The sequence below is a fragment of the Anguilla rostrata genome, chromosome 3, assembly GCF_018555375.3.
Source record: "Anguilla rostrata isolate EN2019 chromosome 3, ASM1855537v3, whole genome shotgun sequence".
NCBI classification, from domain to species: Eukaryota; Metazoa; Chordata; class Actinopteri; order Anguilliformes; family Anguillidae; genus Anguilla; species Anguilla rostrata.
In genome coordinates, this window is record NC_057935.1 from 66,684,225 (window position 1) to 66,710,869 (window position 26,645).

Sequence of the window (26,645 nt, forward strand, 5' to 3'; positions counted from 1 at the left end):
TGTGCGTCAGAAGGCCGGGGGGGGGGGGAGGCGGGGGCTGGAGAAAGGTGAGCGTGCGCCCGCCCACGTCTGTGGTTTCATGACGCCCGTTCTCCCTTTTCGCCCCCTCAGATCCACGGCGTCATCCGGCCCCACGCCATCATCATCCTGCCCAACACCAGCGGCATGGAGGTGCTGGTGTGCTACGAGGACGAGGGCGTCTACATCGACACCTACGGCCGCATCGCCAAGGAGACGGTGCTGCAGTGGGGGGAGATGCCCGCCTCCGTGGGTGCGTGTCCGTGCCGACCGAGCCACGCTTTTGGATTTTCAGCTGTGCCGAGACCAGGCCTTGAAGGGGGGTCTACGCTCTCAGGGCTCCTCAAGGGTTCCTAAAAAGCTCCTCCGTGTCTCCGTAGGGGAACCCTGTCCAGCTCAAGGGTTCTTTGTCGGGAGGATTAGAATTTTTCACACTTACCATAGAGGGTTCCATGAGGAAGTAAAAAGGGTTGCCCTATTAAGACAAGCCAAAGAAGCCTTTTTTTTCAGAGAATTTAATTCCCGGTGTGATGTTTTGCTTCAGCGTGGGCCGGAGAGTAGTAAAATGGTTAAAAGGGCCTTTAATGGGAACTGTTCCAGTAAGTAGGTAGCCGTGTGGGCAGAATTTAAGTTGAAATCGACCATACCATCAGTGTTGTGCAAAAACTCTCCGAAAAAATTGAATTCTGAAGGATCATCTATCAGCACAGTAATAAAGGGACAGTGAAGCACTTGATAATGCGACTCTGGTTTGTTTGCTTTTTAACTAAGACAAGATGATAATAAGATGAATTGTGAGGACGAAACAATACATAACAACACAAAGAGGGTCCTGTTGTATTGCCACAGGACACTCAAATAAGCCACATAACCAAGTGCATCACTTCCCCTTTAAGGTGAAACATAGTCACGTGGGGTTTTCGTCCAGTTTTATTCGTTGTTGAGCTATGAAACTTTAAACAGTACAAAGTTTCTGGTTGACAACTTTTAATGTGTGGTTAAAAACAAAAGTATGAGGTTTTTCCTGACACCAACGATGCATAAAGTGTAAGTTATTTACCATAAGGCCTTCTAGATTATAGAATCTCTTCATAATCAGATGCACAAGCGTGCCTACACAAACACGTGGTGGTCTTCTATTTAGCATTTCGTGGATGTCCGGTTGTTCTGCTGCATTTGAAATGATGGATAACTGAGATAACACAGTGCTAGTTGTAAACGGATCACTGGGCGCAGACAGTAGCGAGCCGGACGTTAAAAAGCGAAAGAGGCGAACCGGATCCAACCCGTCCTGACAGAATCGGGGCGCCGGGGTCTAAAAATAAGATGTTCCGCGAGGCTGATCGTTTTGGGCCCGCTGACCGGGTCATTAATCAGAGGGATGAGTTTTCTGTGGGGGGAATCGCCTGAAAGATGCCGCTCCTCTTTTTCAGGCTGAGCGTAAATAAAAGCGCTAGAGTGCGCAGTGGAAAAGAGGAAGGGCGGGGGAGGGGGGCGGGGGGGGGCGCAGGGCCCTATTGATTTTTAAAAATGCATCTCATGTTGCGTTGCCAGTGCGTCTTGAAAGAGAGCGGCTTAGTGTAGCCTAAAAGCCTGTATATTTAAAAGCTCTCCCTGTGTGTGTGCGTGTGTGGTTCCCACAGTCTGCCTCCAGCCTGTATATTTAAGCCTTTGAAGAGTGGGTTTTTGGGAAGGTTTTTATTTTTTTAATTTTTTTTATCATATAGTCAGTGTTTTAGAACTCCATTGCTTTCATTTGCCAGCAGTGATTGTAACACAGGTGGCTGTGTATTATAATGGGTAAGGAGCTGGTCTTGTAACCTAAAAGGTCACGGGATTGATTTCCAGGTAGGACACTGCCGTTGTGCCCTTCAGCAAGGTTCTTAACCTGCATTGCAGTTCTATATTGCACTGCTGTACATATCCAGCTGCATAAATAGATGCAATGTAAATTCTCTGTAAAAAGTTGCGCAAGTCGCTCTAGATAACAACATCTGCTAAATGCCTGTAATGTAATGTGAAGTTGTAACATCAGCTTTAGAATGTTAAATGGTTAAAAGCTCTGTGTGTTTATGTGTGTGTGTGTTTGTGTGTATGTGTGATTTCTACAGCCTACCTCCAGTCCAACCAGGTGATGGGCTGGGGGGACAAAGCTATCGAGCTGCGGTCTGCCGAAACAGGAAACCTGGAGGGGGTCTTCATGCACAAGAAGGCGCAGAAGCTCAAGTTTCTATGCGAGAGGAACGACAAAGTAAGGACCCCACTTGTCCTAGCACCTAGCACCATTTTATCTGTTTGTTAGCGCCATGCTAGTACCACTTTATCGGTTTGTTAGTGCCATGCTAGCACCACTTTATCTGTTTGTTAGCGCCATGCTAGCACCACTTTATATGTGTGTTAGCGCCATGCTAGCACCACTTTATATGTGTGTTAGCGCCATCCTAGCACCACTTTATGCGTGTTAGCGCCATGCTAGCACCACTTTATTGGTTTGTTAGCGCCATGCTAGCACCACTTTATTGGTTTGTTAGCGCCATGCTAGCACCACTTTATTGGTTTGTTAGCGCCATGCTAGCACCGCTTTATCTGCGTGTTAGCGCCATGCTAGCACCACTTTATTGGTTTGTTACGCCATGCTAGCACCCTATTGTTGTTAGCGCATCTACACTATCTGTTAGTCAGTGGCCGTCTACCGGAATGCCTTTTGTAAGCGGAGGAAGTCACTTTCAACTCAAATCGAGCACAAAAATAAATGATATGTGTTATGTATGTATATCAAAGTGTTAAAATGGACCGTGTGCGTGTGTGCGTGCTTGATTACTCACTGTCCATCTTGTGTCCCTCTCTCCATCTGAAAGGTGTTTTTTGCCTCGGTGCAGTCGGGCGGTAGCAGCCAGATCTACTTCATGACTCTGGGGCAGAACTCCCTCTTCAACTGGTGACCCCCGGAGCTCGCGGTCACTCTTTTTTTTTTTTTTTTTTTTTTTTTTTTGAAAAAAGCACAAGCATTTCAGGGTTCTCAGCCCAAAACGCGCCCAGGATTCGGTTTGTCAGGTTTTTTATACGTGGGCTTATCCCGATTTTGAAAAAGAGAGAACGTTTTGCTTTGTAAACCTCGTACTGTTCACAACGCCTGTTAATGCGAGCCCCGAGGTCCAACACCGTAGGCTGTTGTTATTGCCGTTGGCATTTAACGTGTGCAATAAAAGGAGTATCATATTTTAAGCACTAGATATATACCTCAGAGCAAATTTCCGACAGTTTCAATATTCCCGGGGGGATTCGATTTTATAGAGAGCCCTCAAAGTAGAATGTTTTTCGTCCAGTGCCTACATTCAAGAGTGGATAGCTGTTGGATGATCTCTTATCTGTACCTGAATGCTAGAAATGATGTGACTCAACCATGCGTTCGTCATGTTATTATAACATGCTCAGAGATCTCCCATGCCGCTTCGGAGCCTGCTGTCGTTGCTGTTCACATCGTCATCTCTCTCAGTTGTAATAAACTGAACCATAGAAAATGTCAGGGAACATGCATGGTGTGCACACATAGCATTATGGGATAGATCCACACAGACTGCATCTCTTATGGTGTTTGTTGTAGGTTATAATAGATGGAGGTCCTCTATAAAATCTTCAAGGCTTCAAGGCAGTGAGGTGTCTTCATCGATTCATAAAAGTAAGAACATGATAATATAGTTGATGCCTGATCAGTATTTGATGGGCGCTGGAAATAAATAGCACTGGTCCCTATTCTGTGGAGGAGAGTATGGGACCAGTGTTCATTATATTGTTTAAAATTCCCATGAAGCATTAAAGTCTGGACTACAATGACCTGGTGACTAGTAATGACTGTAAATCCGTGCATATATGATGGAATTGGTGTCACTAAAATGGATACTATTTTGTCTGCACACGTGCATTAATATTACTTTTTCAACTTGCATATTCTGAAAAGGTTTGTTGTTCTACACTAAGAAAACTGACCCTGTTTGTTTCACGATGCCCATTTGGATGGCAGAATTAATTTTAGATCAGTTCAGTTAGCATTCGCTCGTTTAATTGATGAAGGGGCTTCCGCTTGTCTTGAGGCAAACGTACTGTATGAGTGGGAGTAATTCTTGCGTTAGCCGCCGCTAGTCTGCAGATCTAATATTACATAATGTCCATCAGTATTCAGGAAAAATCTGCTTTTCAGATGACGAAGTAAACATATGGCCTGTCCCCGTTCAGTCTGAGAAGGCGAGCAATAGCCCTACGCCTCTTCAGGGACGGTGTGTTGCACTTGTTTTTATGAAGTAAAAAAGAGATAAGATTAGTCCAATAGGTCTTTCCTTACCTTGGTGGATGTACATATTATTTGCACTGTTTTTTATAGATTTTATATCTACTTGGTCATCTGCATGTAGGGAGTAAAGGTGTTTTCATAACATATAGTCCTTTGCACTATTGATGTGATTTATTGTACAATATCTGTAAGAAATGCTTTATTCTAACAGTTTAAAAAAGACTTTTTATTGTCTTCATACATATTCAGTATTATGTAAATTTGAGAAAAGGGGAGAAATGTAAGGTTGGAAATCAGTTCTGTATAAGGTGGTGACTCTTACTATATAAAACAGGCAGAACATAGTCTTTGTGAAATAACTAATATGGCTTTTGAACAGGGGTGTCCAGTCAAAACCGAAAAGGGCTTATTCTGATTTGGGTGCTGGCTTTTGTTTTATCCCAGGACTAAGACATAACAGACTAATCATAGTCATTGATCAAGACCTTGATAAGTTGAATCAGGTGTCTTGTGGCTGGGACAGAACAAAAACCTGCACCCACACCAGCCCTTTTTGGATAAGATTGGACACCCCGCCTTAGAAGGACCTTCCATGCAGTTTCAGCTGAATAAGGTGTGAATGCCAGTATCTGTGATAAAAATGAATACATATCGCTTGTGAAGAAAATGCAGTTAACTATTGATGATGGACAACTTAGACATCCAGCTACCCTGGAAAATATATGGGCTTGAAAAAAATGTGAATCACTTCATATGTTGCATTAATTTGAATAAATATTAAAATGATCTTACTTTTACAGTTTCCTAAATGTACTTAATTTGTCAGTCTAATGTATAAGTGAAAGAGCAGTTGTTCATAATTCTCCTCTTGAAAAGTAGTAGTTTCCACTAAATTTTGGGATTTTCAGAATTGTGAAGAACACTTTTGTATTTTGCTTTGTGCTGATCCTTTTTGATGCTGAATGATTGTACTTTTTTTTTTTTACCCCTTTGCCCACCTCCCAAAAAAATGTTATGTTATGCTGTGCCGTGTTGTGTTTGTCTTCACCTTGCATTATGGCCACCAGGTGGAGCTATATGTAAATGTTACAATGACGTTTATGTTGGTAATACAGCTGGTTCTGTAAACATATTTAAGTAGATAATATCTTTCTCTAAATGACAGATTGTTATGAATTAACCTTGTACTGTATTATCAATATTGACCTTTCTTCCTCTTTTTCTGGGTGTGGCTGTAAATAGATAATAGTTTTCAGGTGCATTCAACTGACAAGCGCATTACTCAGCTCAAGATATGAGGTACTTCTTTTGAAAACGTACAGTACAAACTATCACTGTAATAGGAATTTGTCTGATTTTTATGAACTGAAGTAACAGTTACAGTCAGCGTGCTTCTTCCCACAGCCAACCAGGTGATTTTCTGTGATTATTTTTGCCACAGCAATAGAAGCCCTGTAGTCCTAAATTAAATACATTTGACAAATATAAGCAGAACATAGGCTAGTGGAAAACAATTCATCAGTAGTAGCTGGTTAAGAAGAACGATTACATATTTTCAGGAACAAGTACTGTTAATGTATGACTGTAACATGGTTTTGAAAGCCATCAGCCTGAACTGCTGGTGTCATAACAGAGAGGATATTTTAGTTCTTTAGGTTTTTTTCTCTCTCTCCAATTTTTCTCCAAACTGCATTGAAACTGCATTGTGTTTCTGCGAATTATAAGGGTTTTTGTACAACCCTTATAATATAAAGCTGTCAAGTAGCTGTTAAACTGGCTGCCTGTTTTCAGAGGCCACTGCTTTAATTCATCAAGGGGAAAAAGGCATATTAAGTATATGGCATGTTTGTCGTGCCATTTATAAGTGTTGTCGTGGTTGAAGTTGTATGGAATTGGTGGCTTTAAAGTGTGGATTGTATTTTTTTTTTAAACCTGTCATTTGAAATGGGAAATGGGACTGGTTTGCCAGGAAGTATAATGGAGGTGTAGCGAGAGATGGAAGGACAGAGCAAGTTGACGTAGGGCGGGTGCAAGTGTGCAGTGTAGTAGAGGTCTGTGAGCCGCTGCTGTTTAGGGGCGGTTCTGCTAAGAAAGTCGAGGAGATTTCGGGGTTTGTGTGCCAAGAATAGTGCCATTGCTTTAAGATGTTCTAGAAGGTTGACAGTATACATGCTTGCCAATGAAATGCAAATTGAGCGAAATGTGAGACAAGAATTATTATTTTATTTTTATTTTTTGACAAATGTCCAATGCCTGTTTTTCTTTTTTTTTTCTTTTTTTTTTTTTGCCTGTGAAAATGTAAAATAACAAGCATTACAGACTATTTACTGTTTCAAAGAAAATGTATTTGGTAAGTTTTTTTGCTTATACATTTTTCTCAGAAATTTGTAATAATGTCCCTATTATATTAAAAGATAATCATTCTCCCAACTTTTCTCAAGTTTCTTTTGTTCATTCTAATGCATAATTCTTATGCTTATTTAGCTTTTGTGCACTGGATTTTTGTAAACATTTTTATGTGTACAGCATGCACTGTATATCTGAATGTTACTTTCGATACAAGTCCCCATTTGACTAGTTAAGCTCTAAATTAAGTCTTGTAATTTTATATGCATTCTGTCATGCAATAAAATGGTTTAGAATAAAATCATATGCCTAAAACCTCATTTAAAAAAACTCCCTTATGGTTAGAACATTATCCTCTTATTCATAACACTTGAAAAAAAACATTTTAGTTTGAGGAAGATTCATTCATTAAAAACCTGTTGTTGAGTCTGGAATAATTACTTTGATTTAATTTAATAAGTAACCAAATGTGTGAATTAATGTGAAAGCCAATTTACCATGGATGAAGTTGCTAAAGTAGTTACCTGTCCTCTAATGCTTGCAGTGCATAGCTACTCTAACTAGCCAGCCGTACAAGAAAATATTTTATAGCATTTTAATTGGAAAAAGGTTTAAAATGTAATGTGATTTACAATTCCTTAATATGTGTCTAATTGAAAATAAGTGGTGCTCTTGGTTGCTTGGTTACCTCAAGATAATGTCTGTTCTGTGGTGCAGGGACTTCTTGCCCTCAGGGAAAAGTTTAATTTCTTTTTTCTTTTTGCAATAGGAGTTCCCATGGTGACACCGTGTGACACTGCCAATTATCATGTGAACTAAGCTCATGGTCACACGTACCTGTTTTTGCCATAGGAGGTCTAAAGGTGACACTGTGTGATGCTACCAGTTACGTTAGCTTAGCTCATGGTCACACGTACCTGTTTTTGCCATAGGAGTTCTAAAGGTGACACTATGATGCTACCAGTTATGTTAGCTTAGCTCATGGTCACACGTACCTGTTTTTGCCATAGGAGTTCTAAAGGTGACACTATGATGCTACCAGTTACGTTAGCTTAGCTCATGGTCACACGTACCTGTTTTTGCCATAGGGGTTCCAGTGGTGACATCGTGTGACACTGCCAAATATGTGAACTAAGCTCATGGTCACACGTGTCCGCAGGAGAACATAGACTGGCCCCTGAGCTGCAGTCGTTGTGCCACTGGGCGGCACTGTTTCATTCAGATCAATTGCCTTGTAAATGTAGAAACAGTGCTACGTGCACAATGGGCTGCTTCTGCAATGCGGCTCGTATATTTTGCCATTAAGTGGTGAAAAATTTAATGTTTCTTTTGGGTTAAGAACGTGAATTTCCCATTGGGTCGTATACCTAATTGGGTATTTAATCAGTTGCACAATAGCATTTAATGGTTCTACCGGATGTACTGCCTGGATTTCAAGACTAGGAAAATGTCCTGCTTAAAATGACCCCATGACCTCAGTGAAATTATTACTGGGATGAAATTGCAACTGAGTACCATTAAGGACATGCCATTTCTTTTATTAATGTACTGCATTTGTGGTGTTGAAGACAGCATTCTGTGCAGAAGAGAACCTGCGGCTTTATTGAGTGGATCTGTGTCAATAGCTGCAGAGAACATTTTGGGGTCTAATAAGGCAACTTCTTGCTGTAATTGATTATGGTGATTAAATGACCCTTTTGCTAGGAAAAAAAAAAAACTTATTTTAAAAACATACCCTGGAATGCTATATGCTAGTATATTTCTTTTGCGTCTTATAGAAGGAGCTGACTCAGGAATTTCAGGAATATTTTCCATTCTGCCTTTGATTAAGTAATAGAGGTTTCCCTCTGTCTGAGTGATGCATCAGCATGCTTTGTTTTATTGAGCATTCCCCTGATATCATAGTGCAACATCAGCTTTCAAATTAAAATTACTGACAGTGTCTCCTGCTAATAGTTATGCTATTAGCCCAGAAGCGAAGAGCTTCGGTTTGTCAATTCAAAGCAGCAAATGTTTTATAGTATTTATAGTAGAAAAATAAATACATTTTAAAAAGTCTGAAATATCTGACTTGAACTCTGAGGTGCAGGGCAGTGGCACTCTGAGTAACCGAAGTGTGACCTTCTCTGGCTCAGTGACCAACCGCCGACTACGTTTAAATTCTCTGTGCACCTCACAGACGTGGGCCAGAGGGACAGCAGAGTAAGGGTGTTGGGGGGGGGGGGGGGGGGGCAGAGGGTCATAAATCAGATTTTAAATGGTCCAGAATTCAGTCCAGCACTGTTTCGGGGAAAGATCATCGTACGTCTAATTAAACATTTAGCCGTACTGTCCTGTCACCCGGCACGCTTACGGTATTTATTTTCCAGGTAAAGCGCTCTTAATCCGACGCACTTCACACCTCATACGTCAACCAAAGGCCGCTGAGGAACGGAAAACATTAAAAACTCCATCCTCGGGCCCCGTCGCCCTGGCGCGCATTCGAGATTCCCAGCACTGCCACAGGTGCGCATGTTTCACAGGTAAGAGCTGTTAGCGGGGGGGGGGACCTGCGCGCCCTCGTCCAAAACACCCCGGGCTTTCCGCCTGGTATTTTCGTTTTTTGCGCGGAGCCGAGCGGTGTAACCGGGCGGGCCCTTGCCCTGCCCCGTCCGTCTATATTTGAGAGGTCCCGGCGTTGGGTTTTCCTGTAACTGTGGAGTCAGCTGCGTTGGGGCGGAGAAACGGTAACCTGAGACAGGGCTTGAGCTCACTTCCTCGATTTATTCCCCCCCTCCAGACGCTCCCTTGGAACCAGTGTCTCCCCCTCCTCCCTCCCCACCGCCCACCCCAAACCTCCCCCCCCCGCCCCCCCTCCCTCCACCGTAGATGACCTCCTGCCTGTGCGGAGAGGGGGGTCCTCTGTGCTCTCTGAGCGCTGCCCAGGAGCAGAAAGCTGTGACAGGGAGAGGACTGGGAGTAGCGGATACCCGGTCCCACGCGCGCCTTCACCTTCGCCCACTGGAATAGTTTCGGCTCCACCGCCCCCCGAGGCCATCCTCCGGTAAGACCCCTGATTTCACAGCGCCAAGCTCTGCTTTTATTTTCCAACCCCGCCACCCCACCCCACCCCACCCGCCCCCCGGAGGAACAATTATCAGAGGGAGGGAAAGGAGGTGGCTGTTTTGGGGGGATTAAGAGTTGGTGAGTGCTCCTTGTGCCTCGGGGTCCTCACTCGTGAGCCAGCGTGTGGTTAAGTGTCGACTCTGCAGCCTCTGTGGGTGCAGGTAACAAGAGCTGCGGTGCCCTCTTCAACTTCAGCCATTTTGATCGAGGGTGAAAGGAGTCACTCAAGTGTACTCCTTGGTTTGAGGGCCATCTTAGAACTTAAGTCCAAAATAGGTTTTGTGGGATACAGCTACTGTGGCAGTGGGGAAGAATGCTGAACATGACTCGACATTTCTAACGGAATGGATTTCAAGCTCGTGGCAGATTATTTTTGGTATTTAGATCTGTTTAATTAAAATATGTTGCATTCAGGAGTAGATGTGCGATAAAGGACCTGTAAATGTGGTAGGATTCGTGGTGCAGAGGGTGAAGCGATTGGAGGAACTGTTTCTGGGGGAACTGTTCAAGCAGGTGGGAGGGGGGTTAGCAAGCAGTAACGGGGCAAATAAAACATCCTTTTACTTTGCTTTTGCAAAGCATCTGCTACGATTGGCCCATCGCAGATCACATGACCATATGTCCACACCACTAGTGCGCTGATGTAGGACACAGGGGCTTTGTTGTCTTGGTGCAACCCCTATAGGTATTTATGATAGAGATACCAAAATTCCTGAATGGCTTTAAGGTGGTTACCGCTGAAGATTGCTTATGTGGTAAGTGGAACCCAAGGGATCTCTTAGGCCCCAATAAAACTACTGCTAAATATGGATGGGATTTCCCTTCCCTGTGCTTAGGGCAGGTCCATGCACTGCATGGTTTTGACGGACAGTATAATTCGTACTGCTTAGAGGTGACGAAAACAGTTGTTAACTCCAATCTCAACGTGAAAATGAGCCGAGAGTTAGCGAAGTGTCGACGTTGAGTTTGCCGCTAATGTGCAGACATCAAGGGGCTCCCTGAACTCGTCCTGGATGTGACAAATTGCGCTGGCATCTGCGTTCATTTGCAGCCTCACTGGGAACGTGCCTCTCGACAACAGGGGGAAGTGCCGCAGCCATGATCGTCGGCCATCTTGTTCGGTGTTTTCCGATGGGAGAGTCCATTAATCCAATCAGGGGACACTCTGGTGGGGGGAGGGGTGGTTCCCATACATCAGCAATGGTCTTGCCACCATGTCTTCTCCTTGTCTCCATGCCCCTAAATATGCTCGAGCACATCAATAAGATGGTTAAATATAGCTGAGGGACTAGGGGAATGCGGAGGGCCAACCAACGTGGCCGCCAAACTTCAGAGAGCAAAACAGAAACTGTTCCGTTTAATCAAAAGGAAGGAAAACTGTTCAGAGATCCATACAAATTATGTGGAGACCAGTACGAGTATTCAAGTTATCTTGGGTTGGTCTGTTGCCTATTCATTCAGAACATTCTGTGGAATTCCACTGAAGTTCAGAAGTGCTTCATAATCTGATTTTACGAGCTTTTGTCGAACTATATTTCACACCCAACAAATTTTTATCGCAATGATTTCCTAGGAACAATGTGTCTGTTATAAAGAAGCTCATTCTCATCTATTTCCCATCAAAAGTGATTCAGCATCAGGATGCCAGTCTGATTTTGAAAGCCCAGCTCGAAGTTATGCAATTGTTTCTGCAAAAAGAAAACCATGAGTATGACATTGATAAAAGCATAAAAGCCTGCAACACAGTTTGCCCTGGAAAAAGCCAAAGACTACCAACTGACTCCTTATGACAAACTAATCAGGAAGCAAAAACAAATCTGCACCATTCAGGAACAAGACCGTGTGGCAAGCTCAAAACTGTAGGCTTTTATTTAGCTGACACAATTTAGAGAAAATGAGTAAAAATATCCCTTTGACCTTTTAATCCCACAGTTGAACTGGCAGTCCCATGCCAAAATGTCAATGTATTCTGTCAGGAACCCTGTGGACAAAATATTATCTCAACCGTAATGAAGGAATGCATTCTTCTATAGTGTAGGTTTTGTTTCTTATCATAAAAGGAAGCAAAACAGTATTGAACCTTTAACGGTATTTCAATTTTAACCAATTGCTGTGCTGCAGTCAGACTCACAATTGAATGTTTGGCTTTTTAAAGACTAGACCATTGAAGGCTTGTTTGTGCTTCCTTTAATCTTAACAAACTGCACCGGTTGGAGGTCAGGACCTATCGGTTGCAGAAGCAGGAAGTTTTCCATTTGGTTCAGTCGGCCATTACACCTGAATGACAGAATGCTCATGAACTGTGGGCTGTCTGCAAAATATATCCAAAGCGGTTCTTTAGTTTCAGGCCAGAGTTTGTTATTTCACCGAAACTTAAGAGTCCAGGTGCTGACAAATGGCACAGCAGCATTCAGGGAAAAAAAGTTGCAAGTCCATTACCTCATCTTATTTTTTTTGTTGAACTGTTTAACTTGGCCTGTGGCCCCAGTCCTGGATTTGAAAATAAACTTAGAGTTATTCAATGAAACAGATGTAATATCACATCTGTGGCCATACAAAAAAAAAAAACAGAACTACTATCTGCTATTATTAAGTGACTTCAGTTGCAACTACGCTTGATATTTTACCTTTAAAACTAAGGCTAATCTTCTCAAAGAAAAAATTGCGTTAAACCTACGTGAAGGAACCAGAGTGGTGTTAATTGCCAAGATTATGTCCAGGACCAAGTCCAACATAGCTGTATGATTGACGGATATATGGCAGTGTAGGATGACCACCTGTGCTATATGTGACCTATACCATGTTTATAACAGGTGCGTACTGTTTCTGTCATCCGTGTACTTCAGTTTATGGTCAGGCGGGAACACCGCCACAAGCGTTAAGATCAGAAAACACCATGGCTATGACACCCCTTTAACAACCCAATAAAATAAAATGACTGAAGCAAATGTAATGATCTGATGTTGATCATCTTTGATGCATTTTCAGCATGGTTATAACACGATTATAACAACTTTTTCAGGTCTCTAAGCAGCCATTTTGTTTTTTGTGGTGGGTGAAATGATCACACCCAGCTGTACCCTTTTGGAGGAATGCCGAGATATTTTAATTGTGTTTCATAGGAATGTGCTCTGTCTCTGGAAACTGATATGTGGAGCCATAGTAAAAAAAACAGCTGTTGAGCCAACACAAGCCTTTGATCATCAGCAGTTTGTGGAAGGCTACACCGAAAAATATAAAGAATAAAAACACATTTAGAGAATGATAACAATTTGATAAAAATAACTTTTTTTCTTCTGCTGTTCTCTCTCTACCAGAAGAACGATGAACTATTTCAATTCAGTTCAATTTTATTTGTGTAGCGCTTTTTACAGAGACGATGTCACAAAGGTGCTTCGCAGCGGACGTACGAAAGAAAACTTGGCATGAAAACAGCCAAGAATCAGAACTAACGGCCGAGAGCCAGAACTGACAGCTGAGAGGCAGAATAAATGCGCCTCGCTTGTTGCCAGTGTGTGGTCCATGGCAGTTTTTAACAGGCATAACGTCCAGCACAAGGCGAGCAATAACAGTCAATTCACACTGTGCTAAAGAGAAGAATCCTCACTGGAGAAGTGACCTAGTTCACCGGGACTGTCCTATTGCAGCAGGGGGTTTTTGGTGCAGCTTAAGCTTGCCCTTTCGCACTGAACACCAACTTTGTCATGTGACCTGACACCTCTAGAGGCACGCAGTGATGTGCTCAGCCAACTCTTGCAGAGTCTACGTATAGTCCCTATTGTATTCATGTGTACTCCGTTACGAGTTGAATTAATGCTGAACATTTTACTGGACACACACCGACGGAATCTCCAAAAATCTGTCCCATCTTCTCATAACCTTTCTCACCCCCCCCATCCACCTGGCACTCACCCCTTTAGCCCAGAACACTTGTGGTTTCAACACAACGTTTCATGAGGTTTTGTCCCTTAACGAACTGGTAAAAGTAACAAAAAGCAGGCCCCATACAGGAAAGACCAGTGTGACCCCCCCCCCCCACCCCACCCATGAGAGGATTTGGAAGGCGCTCTGCTGCAGCCGGTGACACGCCAGACCTGGGGAGGGGAAGATTTATCACGCACCATGTGTGTTTCTAAATCCAACGCCGAGAAGGGAACCGAATTAGACGCGGGGCAGCTCGGGTTTCCCCCAACCACCCCACAGCCCCCGCCCCCAGATCGGCAGCACCCCCCTGGGCTTCAGAGGCTACATAACTGGCTGATAAGTGGTAAGGGGGGGCCAGGAAATCAGACCCCCCCCCCCTTTTTTTCACCCCTCCAGTGGGGGGCTCAGAATACCACAATGGCTGAAGCGAGTGCCTCAACACCCTGAGGCAAAGGTGTGTTTACCGAGCATCAGAAAGCGCTCCTTCGTTGGTCAGGGCGCCTGTTCAGCAGGGAGGGGATCTGGGGGAGATCCGCACGCTTTGAGCTCTCCCAGTGAAACTCCTCGCTGTCAGGTGAAAAGAAGCGGCTGGCGACTCCACATGCATCGGAGGAGGCATGCGGTAGTCTACACCCTCCCCAGACCGACAGAGGATAGCGCATCGACCAGGACCGTGATACACACAAGGAATTGGTATAACGACTAAATTGGGGAGAAAATGGCAACAAAAAAGAAAGCACTACTTAAGAGCCTATTAATTTATTTGGCGATACAAAACCCCACGGTGACCGCTGGGGCCAGCCAAACTCGCGTTTTTCACCGGCTGACACCGCCCCCCAGCCCCCCCCCCCCCCCACCCCCCAGGGGGGCGGAGTCCGGCATGGGACCTTTGTGTTTCCGGCGTCCGTCCAAGCTCAGGAAACACCGCGGTGCATTTGTACCCCACGCGTTCCTAAAATGAAATGGCTTCAATAGCTCTGATTGTGTGTATGGTACAGGTCACACTGCTGCGTGTAGATCATTATGTGCTCAATGTCGTTCACTGTGTACTCAAATGTGGCTTCGGGTAATAACCGTTTTCAGTTTCAGTCCTCAAGTGGCTTTGTGACTCATTGGTCGAGCATACAGATACACACCACGCACACACACACACACACACACACACACAGATCCACACACACACACACCCACACACACAGCGCCCACACGATACGCCCACACACACACACACACACTTACGCGCGCACACAGATACGCACACACACACACACACACACACACAGATACACACACACACACACACACACACAACCACACACACACACACACGCACACACAGATACACACACACACACGCAAACGCATGCTCACGTACAGATGCACACACACAAGCACAAATACACAAATACACACATATATACACACACACACACAAACGCATGCACACGTACAGACACACAACATGGCATCAAACACACGCCACACACATATGCACAAAACCTCAGTGGCATCACAGAATCGCAGACATCTGTTAAGCGGTATAAATGCCAGTCTAAAGTCAGCAGCTGTAAATGTTAAGCTACTGAAAGTCCCAGCTTTATGACTGAAAAGAACAAATGTGTTACCACAAAGATGAGCTATTAATAGACATTAAAAGGATGTTTCAGTAACAAAGTGTCTGGAGAATTGTATATAATAAATAAAATGTGTGTGTATGTGTGTGCGTATGTGTGTTTGTGCATTTAAATACAAAAAATATTATTTTCATCTGTATTGTTATTGTTATTATCACTATTATTATTTTATTTATCTACTTTTGGACACGTTAAAAGGTATTAAAGATACAGTACATATGCGTGACTGAGAATTCTACTTTTTCTACTTTTGCTTTTGGGACCATTCCGTCTTACTACTTTGGTACTTTGTTTAACTTTGACTAGCTTATTTAAGCGAGGATTACATTCTGTTTATTCTGCTACAGTCTTTGTGGTTTCTGAAATTATCCAACCACAACAAAAAAATATAGTTATGTGACAGCTTAATTGAATTTGTCCATCAAAGTTAAAGACAATCACCCGCTGTGGTTTGATTGAATTGTCCCTCCAGTTTTTGTGCTTTATCACTGCGCCTTTAAGCCCAAAGCACTGCCGCTCGTGGCTTGTTGTTGTTTTCATGCTCTGCATTCTGGGGTGTCTTGTTTCTGTACTGGTGGAGTGTTTAGAAACACTGATCTAATTCTGTCATAATGCCGGGTGGAAGGTGAGTGGGGTGGGCAGGGAGGGGGCATAGTTGTTTGAGGGGGTAAAAGGCAGCTCACATACCTCTGGGCACTGTTGGGGGAGTAGTTTATCTATATCTGGTTAAACTAGTAGCTTAATTGCATTTTGCTGCAGTTTGCTAGCAGTCCAACTACGTTCAGATTTGTGCAGTGGTTGTAATAGTTTTTTTGTCATTTTGAGGTGTACTTAACTACACAGACTAGTATTTTTGGCCCTAAAATATATATTTCCTATTATATTTCCTAACTATTGATCACACAAGCACCATGTCTGGGGAACATAATAATAATTATTATTATTGATACAACTATTTTTACAACTAGTTTTTTTTAAGTAGTTTGAGCTATGGTTTTTGAGTAATTGTAATTTTGCAAGCTACATTTATTTTTATAGTAGTTTTGCCAAAGTTCAAACCCTTTCAGTGTGAAGTAATTGGTAGTTTGTAGAACAACACTGTCAGAGTAGTTTTCCCAACACTGCCCAATGGGACTGGCTCCACAGAAAAGAGAGAAAGAGAGAATGCATCGAACACAACTGCATTGTGCCACACTGACAGCGCCCAAAGATGACCATGTGATCAATATTCTCCTCCTTCAATGTCACCAGACCCCTCTTTCTTCTGTGGCTGTTGAATAAATTGCCTTTAGCTACAGCCGAACAGCTGAGTTTAATCATTCTAATGCCAGGTGTTGATTTCTGGATGCTTGAATTTCCATCGATTATGACTAATGCTGTATGACTAATGTCATCGTTACGTGTCGCGTTGTGAACGATGACTAACTGTCAGTTCAAGACAGCGATGTGGAAGGACTGCGCACGTGGGGCGCATTTTAATTTTGGAGCGAATTTAAAAAAGACGGCTTCTGTGCAACAGTGCCCGGAGTGTGTTGCAACTTCCGTTCTAAAGAGGAGAGGTCTCCCTGTTTACAGAGTACAGCAGCCACTCTCAGTTCACTCCCAGATCTGCCAATCTCACGCTGGATGATGGCATGAAACGCCGTCTATTTATACAGAAAGGGGATCCCACTGGCAGCTGGGACTCAGAACCCCTGCCCTTCCAATCCACCCGCTGTTACCCGGGGCAACTGCCTGGCCAATCACAGCCGAGTCAACACATGACTCTGATGTCTGATGGAGCTTCCTGTGGGGCCGTTGGTATCACAGCAGGACTCCCCACGGCAATCCGGCATATTTACAGCCGCATCTCCGAAATGCCAGGATGCTCTGGGCTAGCTGGGTGGGCTCCAAAAAGCTAGAGAGCAGTTTGACAGCGAGCATGACCAGGACAGGACCTGGGCAGATTTGTACTGGTTAATTAACTGGATTGAAAATGAACAAACTACAGTGATTAAATAGTTTTTTTTTATTTTTGTGTTATTGCATTTTGTGTAATTAATCCTTGAAGGTGTGAGATTAGAAAGATGTGATTAGAATGTTCTTAACATTCTAATGCTGATGTCACAATCACTACTGGTGACTGAAAGCAATGGAGTTCTAGAACACTGAAGTTTGAAAAAGAAAAAAAAACCATTCTACAAGACCTTCTCTTCAAAGGGTTAAGAATGAATGCCATTTCCAATTCATCCTCATTAACAGCCATCCACACCCCTCCTCTCTTCAGATATCTACAGCAGCTGGACCCCACCACGCCCCTGGGAAAGCCTGCAACATGGCACAGTGAGTCAATGCAGACACAGACAGTACTTACTCCTCAATCTCTTTTAACCATTTATTTATTGTCAGGATTGCGTTGATAATGAGGAGAAAATGAATGAAATATAGTTGGTATTGTGTGACACTGCGATTTTGATATTTCCGCCCCCCTCCTCCTCTAGGGTCCAGAAGAAGACCACCACCATGTCCCTCACCATCTCCTCCTGCTCCAGGGAGTCGTCCTCCTCCACCGTGATCCAGCAGCGGCACTCCAGCCTGGTGCAGCCGCTGTGCATCAGCCCCCAGAGGGTACCCCCCCACCCCCATCCCAGCCCCCCACAATCCCTACCTCTCTACGTCCCCCCTCCACAAACCCCCACCCCCCACAACATTTTAAGCCCCTTACCGTTTTTGTCTAAGAAAGTGAAATTAAAATCTCACCTAATTTGCTGTTAAAGTGCTGGTTAAAAATAGAAGTAGTTTTAAAAAACCATAAAAATGTAAATTAAAAATTATATCTTGATTTGATCTGGGTCTTTTTATGAAGAAAATATAGATTTTGTTATATCGTGTACAGATATGTAAAATGTTTGTATGCAGCTACTGATGAGCAGTATTGGCATCAGTTGTTCACCAGCAATCTTCTGGGTTAACTCATTGTTTTTTTTGTTTTTTTCCAGACCCAAAGTCCATCATACAGCCAGCATTATTCTGGGAATGGAGGTGTGGCCCCAACATTTGTAAAGGTAATTTTTTCTATTTTGCTTTGAGGATGACAGAAGCAATGTCTTTGTCTCCCTCCAGTGGTATATTATGGAACTGCCTCAACTCATTTGAAGAATGGAGATGATTTTAGGCAATCATGTGACCATAATTATGCATTATATAACTCACATTATGCACGGAATGTTGTCAAATCCAGTCCCTGTCACTTCTGAAAATTATATATTCCAAACAGGGGAAGCCGTTTGGAAAATGAAAAGATGAAAAAGTCCTTTGATGACATTTGGAAAATACCAAAATTCACATTATTAATTATTCAGACCCATGCCTTAAAAACTGCTGAGTAAATATTTCATTTTTGGATGCTGGACATGACAAGAGAAGCTATAACAGGAGGAGATTTCTTGAAATATTAGACTCCGAGACTAAATTCTCGGCCTTGTTCAAATCCTGTGTTGTCTTCCCAGTGTCTCCATGACGTCAGCACGGTGAAGGGCCAGCTGGTGGTTCTGGAATGCCGGATCCGCGGAACGCCGCCGCTGCAGGTCCTGTGGTACCGGGAGGACGAGCAGATCGAAGATTCGGCAGATTTCCGTATCCTCAGGAAGAGTGAGTCAGATCACGCCATTAACGCAGGGCTGCACGCACACGCACACACACACAACACGCACTCGCACACACCACACAACACACACACACCACGCACACGCACACACATACACACACACACACACCACACACACACCAGCACACACACACACACTACACACACACACACCACACACACACACACACACACACTCACACACACACACCACACACACGCACACACACACACACACACACGCACCACAAACGCACACACACACACACACACACGCACACCACACACACCACCACACACATCGCGCACACGCACACACATGTACACACCCACACACACACACACACGCACAGGCACGCACACACACACGCACGCACGCGCACTCGCGCACACACACACACACACACACACACACACACGCACACACACACACATACACACACGCACACACACACACACACACACACACAACGCACTAAAAACGATCACGCAACATACATACACACAGCACACACACAAACCAACGCAGGCTTATAAAACTGAAAAAACAACCATGCATCCACACAAAGCAACAAGAGGAGAATGAAAGCGCATCCAACATAAAGGGAGCGCAACCTTCTCCCAATCCCTCTATCCCTCTCCCCCAGGTGGAGATCGGTATCTAGCCCACTCCCCCCCCCACCCCCCTACCCACGCCCAAAAGGCGGAGTATAATATGAACCCCAGCCAATGCCAACACAATTTTGTCCTGAGGTCTACACAAACACAGCACAGGCCCCAGGCTTACAGAAGTGCAATCCAGCCTGCGGCCTACCAATGCACAGCCCAACGTTTTGATCTTCCCCATATGAAAAAGTATTACATAAAGGTTTTATTTGTTAAAGAATACCTAAGTACATCAGGTTTAGTTTTAAGTATATTTTAACAACTTAAAACTAAACTGGCCTATTTTAAGTATGCTTAAAGTATTTCCTGGAACTATACTTTATGCATACCATTTAGGAACTACTAAAATTTTTATCCTAAACTTTAATTTTTCAGCTGTATTTCCAACTGGGATCAAAGTTTACTCCTGGAAAATAAAGTGAAAGTTTAAGTACAACTACCTGAGATTTAGTTCAAAAAGGGATACTTTTATAAACTTTTTTTTTTTGGAAGGAACAGCACAATCTGTAATTTTCAATACATACTAGTAAGGATGAGGTACTTTACCAAGCTCTTCTGAATACTATTCACCGTGTGTAGTGCAAGAGTAAGGGAGTCAGCATGGTTAGTTCTTGCATCGATTACAGCATTCATTTTGTAATGCTATTAACTTCCCAAAATAATAAAGTTATGAAGAAGATATAATCTTTCTGCTTCCTAGTAGTGGTCAGGCATGTTGTTTTTAGGTTCTAAGCATTAAAGCTTTTTCTCTTTTCCTTCTGTCTCCAGAAGCCAGTTCTGCATCAGTACCCGGTGAGTAAACTTTCTCCTCTTTGCTGATTTTGTTTGATATTTATTGTAAAGAAAATCACAAATGCTTCTCAGACTAATATCAAAGTATGGTACTTCCAGTTTAAAAATATCTAATCAACAGGTAGACAATATTTTCACTCAGTCATCTCTCTCTCTATTGAATTTATTTTTATGTATTTTGTTGTAGTCTGTGTTATTTTGTTTTTTGTTGGTTTTCTTGTTTAGATTTCTTTTGATTTCTTCTCTTTGAATATTTTGGATAGCAAGAATTGTATGTCTCCTTTAACTGTTAAATAAATGAGAATCAAAGGTCTCTCACTCTCTTTCCCCCTCTCTCTTTTCTCTCTCTCTCTCTCTCTCTCGCTACCTCCCTGCCTCCCTCTCTCCAACCGCAGAGGAATTGTGCACACTGGTCATCACAGAAGCCTACCCAGAGGATTCTGGGCTTTTTAAGTGCATTGCGGGTAACCAGTATGGCACAGTGTCCTGCAGTGCCTTTCTGGAGGTGTACAGTGGTAAGTATAGACTGCGGTGTTCTTGCACCCAGTGACACTGTTGCCTGGTTGCACACACTATTTTTGAGGTTATTTATTTTTTATTGAACCTGAGAAATATTCCTCTGGCTATGCTGCTGTGTGTGTGTGTGTATACGTGCGTGTGTGTGTGTGTGCCAGAATATTTTTTTCAATTCTCACTGAGAGCTCTGAAGTATTAAGAGTGCCTCCAGTACACCCTTGTACAAAATAATAGAATCACTGGCTGTTTTGTTAGTTTTGTTATTTCTATATCCATCATCATGTTCTTGTATTTTTATGAAACCCTATAAATTTCCCCGAACAAGTTCTTCTGGATGGATTATGTCGTATTGTATCATCCCAATGTAGCACAGAAAACATTTACTGCATGTGTCAAATCAGAGCACAGAAAATGAAGGGACCCAGCAGAAGTAGACTAACCTAATTTACAAAATAAACCATTTAGAATTTAAGTAGATGACGATGGATAGACCGGGATGGGCGGGGGACTAGAATGATAATGAGCAAGAACGAAATAAGCAGGTGTGACGATGGAATGCATGAACACACCTGGATGAGGATGGTCTTGAAATTACACAACTGAATGAAGACGTGTGGAATGCATGGATGAAATGGTAAACAAAGATGGCTGCAAATTAAAATCCAAGTGTAAACTCGTTTCGATTAATTTGCACAAGGAGGTAACGTGCGGCTGTGATGTCTGTGATGTCACCACCAGACCTGGATGAGGTGCTGTCGAACGAGGAGCCTTCGGGGGTGTCCGTCGGGCAGGACTCCGATGACTTCCCCTCTTTCCTCCGGGATGCGGCCGAAATCCCGCCCCCGGAGTGGCCGAGCAGCCCGGATGAGGAGATGACCCCTCTGTCGGGCGCGTAAGTCCGACAAAACCAACTGATCTCCGCGTGCAGAGACGGTTTAACGCCTTCGAGTTAACGCATTTCAACTCTCCATCTTTGTTTATCGCTGGTCGCTCAGACGCCATCTGCAAAGCCAAAAACAAACACAGCGAAACCGTCTGTTTAAACCGATTGCTCATTAGCAGTATTTCCACGGGCCCTCAATCGGAAAATTATTTTGAATAGCAAATTACAGGGCTGTCAAAGTAATGATTGACTGCATTTCTATTAATCATTCTTGTCTTTGTAACTCACACATTTGCTTTGACTACAGCCACCGTATCATCACTGAAGCGATAGCCTTCTACTAGAAGTGTGAATCATTTATGAAGCAGGACTTGAAGATTTTTCAGTTATATCCAGACTGGTAATGTGACATGCCATAGCCAACTACAGAACAAGGCATGGGTAACTTTATAATAGTAGACATACGCCATTAAACACTGGAAAAATGCCTAACACCAAATAATATATCGTGATACTACATGTAGGCCTAATACTGAGCTGTCACTGCAGTAGGGCCTACCCATCGCGGCAAAAAGGCCAACGAGCAAATTCAACACATTCCGACGCAATTATGGTAGCAGGAGTGGTCACGACTCAATATTCAAGAACTTCCACAAGATGGCGCACAAATCCTGTCCTTGTTGGCTACGGTTAGCGCTCTGTGTGACTCCAGAAAAAAATATGTTCCCACTGTGAACATATTTACAATGAAACAGTTGGAGAGTTTGCAAACGTTCGCCTATACCATGTGTCCAAAGGTATCGCGGTATGTTGATCAGACCCTGTTTTCTGTGTATACTCTCACAGACCAAAATATATGAAAATACAATATGTACTTTTTAACAAATGCAAAATAAATACATGTCAAATAGATACATATGTGAATATGTATACATAAATATATAACAATGTATATGGCCTACAATCGGTAATACAACCCATTCATACCTTTACATTCGGAATCGGTTAATTCTGTATTTCCACGCCAAAAACTATTTCGGTACCAGTAGAGGGAGCCATAATTGCAATACAGTGGCTTGTTGACAAGTGACGCTGTAAAAAGGTTGGTTTTTATTAGAAACCACTTGGAGGCTGTTCTCGTCAATTTAAGTAAATTAAGGACAAGTGTTGTGATATTGCATGATAAAAAAATCAAAAATGTATTGATTAGGCTACTTTATTTATTTTTGGCGTCGTTGCTACCCAGCCGCTCAAGCAGGCAGACCGGTGGACTAAATATAAAAATAGATTAGCCAAATTCTGTTATCTAAAAATACTAAATTCCTTAGCATAGTCCAAAAACATGGAACTATTTTAAATGTATAATGCACTGTCCAGCTAACATATTGTGGTAGGCAGTTTTGTTTGGTATATTAAAAATACTTTCTTGCATAGTACGAAGTTCAGCTACATTCAATGAATACTTAGCCAGACAACTTCATTTGGAATAAATTGGGGGGGGGGGGGGGGTCAGTGATGCAAGGCGGTCCAAAATACATAAATGGTGAGGTCACGTGAGGCGGAGGTAACCCTTACTTTGAAATGTGGAGGGGCACTGGAATCAGCTGGGTGCTTTAACGGCGTCATTGCCTGGGATAGTGTGAATAAGAGGAGGCGACCGGGCTGCAGTCTCTGGACTCCGGCGTATCCACGGGGCAAGTGCTGCTGATCTGTAATCAGCCAGTGTATCCTACCCTTCGGTTTTCCGTCGAGCGGCAGTGGTTAGGTAAGATCAACCTCGAGATACGATTGTATGTATCTGTAGAAAGACCGTTTCATAGTCGTTTGCCTTTACATTTGGGTTAATTCAGCACAAAGCCGTCGGCAAGTTCAGAGTAACTACATGCTGTGGGATGGTTTTCCTTTAAATGTATGTTTATAGTTATTGCAACCCATTTAGTTTCGTACTCTTTTTGTTAGTCATACTTTAAAAATGTATGCTATATCAAATAAATACAATTGTCTAAAATGCTAGCAGTCGAGCGTTGAAAACAGGAGTTATTGCATGGATATTGCTGCTGTCTAACTGCTGTTATTTGGCGGCATTGTTAACTTGCGTCAAATAAATGTAGCCTACAAAGAACAGACTGTTTAGCGTCCTTCGGTGTTGTGTATAAACTGCAGTGTTTTCTGGGTCTGCCTCAATGAAACTGTGGTGTAGCTACGGTTAATATGCAGTGGGTTTTGTCATTTTGTGGCATCTGCTGTACCTGCAAGTGCGCTTGAGTGAGTTACCTGTATTGCCGAAAATAACGTTGCATTTTATAGCGAAGAACTTACGTCGTTGCGTGTGCATTTACAGAAATGTTTTCAGTTGTGAGGCAATATCAGCTGCAGAGGTGGTCACACTTAAGCCTCAGAGAGAACGTGATACGAACAGAGTCCATTCGGTGTCCATCACCGGTGCTATCTCTGATGTGTTACTACTGGACTCAGGAACGTGTGATGTCATGGAACTTAAGGGGGCCCGTATCCAGGGCGTTCCTGGGTGATCGGGGGACCCGTGTTTGAAGGGGACAGAGAGCGGTTCATTGTCATTGGTGGCTGATACAGTTGTGTGCGCGAGACATTCCCAGATGCCCCCCCAGGGAAACCTTTGTTCTGGACAGTTTTGGAACAGAGCAGATTAGCTTGCTGATGAACCTTCCCGGAGACCACTTGTTGTTTAGGATGGACAGATTATACCTGGAGCTCAACTGTACTTCCCAAGAAATCGCACACTTTTTGGAAGCAGTGTGTGTGTGGGCATTCCATATTACTATTAATATTTGTTGAAGCGTTTTCGAGACACAAAATCACCAACTGTTTACATTTACAGTGTGATCCCCCCAAAGCACTACGCTGGCATATTTTGCAGGATGCATCACCGTATAGCTTTGGCACGAGGTCAGCAGATACAGGGTTTCTAAAACTGATCCAACTATCTTAAGCCCCTTCCTAACGGCCACTTGAGTTACGATCTCATCAACCACTACACCTGTTGTCTCTGGTGATTGTGTAACAGGTCAAGTGAATGGTATATTCTAATCTAACAACAGCAAAACTAAGATGCTCCACCACCATATTGCTTTTGTGTGGTTCATCACATGTTGCGTTCTAAAGGTCAGTTTGATATTTAAAACTGTAAAGAGGTCGAAAGATTTCTCAAGGTGTTCTGTATATGTTCTTTATTGAGGAAGCAGAAAACAGTTTTTTGTTTCTGTCTCTGGCTGCTAATTGCTTTGCATACTTGCATCTAAAAAGATCCATTCCCAACCACTTTAAAGTTAAGCTTATATAGGCCTATTTTGAAAAACTTCTCCCAATTACCTCCAATCAGGATCAAAATGAGTTAAACTTGCAGCAAAACCTTTGCAGTGCCAAAGCAAACTCTTTTTTATTTAATCTGCAATTCAGTCAGTTGATTAAACTGTGGCTTCGGTTCTTTTTTTAGAGTTCAGTCACAAATCTGAAAGCCCAGAGAGCTCTTGGCTCTTTTTCACTCAGAAGGGGAATTTGTGGCTCCTGGCCGTGTTCCCGTTGCAGAATAGGGGTGTAGAGCCCAGAGAAAAAAAGAAAAAAAAGATGGAGGGAGAGAGAGATGACTCTGGCCTCTTTCAGTTTATTGATTTTCGGTTTCACTGCTGCCGTGCTGTAAAGGTGAAAGAATGCGCCATGTTGGTAGGGGGGAATTCCTCTTCCACCCCCCCCAGGAAAGAAAGCTGGCAGACGTCCAGAGATCGTTTTAGAACAAAGCCCGCTTGAAAGGGCTCTGGCTGGACCGCTCAAACCCTGTCGCATCTTTTTTCTTTTTCTTTTTTTTTCTTTTTTTTGTCCTGCTGTCTCCCTCTCAATAGGTCCTGTGTACAAGCCTCATACCCATTCAGGTTTGCCAGAACCCACACCCCCCCCCCCCACACTCCATGCCCCCTCCCTGCCCACCCCAGCTTGTTACATAAGGGGTAGAGCCAACCCGTGTGTGTGTGTGTGTGCGTGTGTGCGTGCGTGCGTGTGTGTGTGGGTGGCTGGCAGCAACAGGCCCTGCCTGTCTGTCCGAGAGGGCACATGTGTCCCGGACACGGGGCCCCGAGCCCAGAGAGTCTGAGTCACCTTCCACCCAAATTCAGTTTTTATGCCTCGCTTCAGCCCCTGGGTCACGCGTTCAGTCGGGACTCGGGCGTGTTGACCGCCAGCGTGCTGTAAGCTCTCTCGCTCTCCTTTGTTTTCCCCCCACAAAGAACGGTGCCACAGTTTCGCTTTAGTCTGTCATTCCATGAGAAACTTGTGTTAGCTTCTGAGAAGCGTGTGTGTGTGTGTGTGGGTGTTTGGGGAGTTTGGATTCGTTCGATCTCATTCTTCATGAGCGTCGTAAAGAAATTCTGTGCAGTTCTCTCGGGGTGGGGGCTGGGGAGGGGGGTTGTGTACGACTCAAAGACGTCCTTCTGAGACCACTGTGCGTTTTTTTGGAGGGTCCTGAGAGAGTTTTGCGCGCATTTCACCCCCCTTTACCCACAATGCTCCACGTGAGGTCGTGTGCGTCAGAGGTGGCTGGAAAACGAGCAGCACCTGCCGGATGATGTCAGCGCGCTCCGCGGGCTTCAGGTTTATTTGCGGGGGAAGCTTTAAAGAGGCGCGCGGGGGAAGCTTTTAAGAGGCGCGCGGGGTGCCTCTCATTCCAGCGGTCTCATTTTCTGTTACGCACTCTGGCCCTCAGCCCGAGAACATCACGGAGCTTTTTTTAGCCAGCAGGCAAAGGTGCAGTCTCTCCAGAGAGCCCAGCTGATTGTTCTCAAGTGGCTGACACTATCTGAACGTCCTCAGGGTTTTTTT

General features: G+C 43.7%; 2 protein-coding genes across 7 annotated transcripts in view; both read left to right on the plus strand.

Moving 5' to 3' along the window:
- The window catches only part of si:zfos-2326c3.2 (mitogen-activated protein kinase kinase kinase kinase 4), a 39,939-nt gene extending 33,203 nt beyond the window's left edge, over positions 1-6,736 (plus strand). For all 6 annotated transcript variants that reach the window (XM_064329386.1, XM_064329389.1, XM_064329390.1 and 3 more), the window contains 3 exons: positions 112-271; positions 2,130-2,269; positions 2,877-6,736. In XM_064329386.1, coding sequence (XP_064185456.1) covers positions 112-271; positions 2,130-2,269; positions 2,877-2,960 — 384 coding nt within the window. In that variant the 3' untranslated portion in view covers positions 2,961-6,736. The remainder of the gene's footprint in view (positions 1-111; positions 272-2,129; positions 2,270-2,876) is intronic.
- A 2,798-nt stretch (positions 6,737-9,534) lies between these two features.
- myot (myotilin) overlaps positions 9,535-26,645 on the plus strand; it is a 28,606-nt gene continuing 11,495 nt past the window's right edge. The window contains exons 1-8 of the mRNA XM_064329394.1: positions 9,535-9,695; positions 17,582-17,637; positions 17,796-17,922; positions 18,294-18,359; positions 18,804-18,945; positions 20,375-20,398; positions 20,794-20,913; positions 21,653-21,806. Of these exons, the coding sequence (XP_064185464.1) occupies positions 17,630-17,637; positions 17,796-17,922; positions 18,294-18,359; positions 18,804-18,945; positions 20,375-20,398; positions 20,794-20,913; positions 21,653-21,806 (641 nt within the window). The 5' untranslated portion in view covers positions 9,535-9,695; positions 17,582-17,629. The remainder of the gene's footprint in view (positions 9,696-17,581; positions 17,638-17,795; positions 17,923-18,293; positions 18,360-18,803; positions 18,946-20,374; positions 20,399-20,793; positions 20,914-21,652; positions 21,807-26,645) is intronic.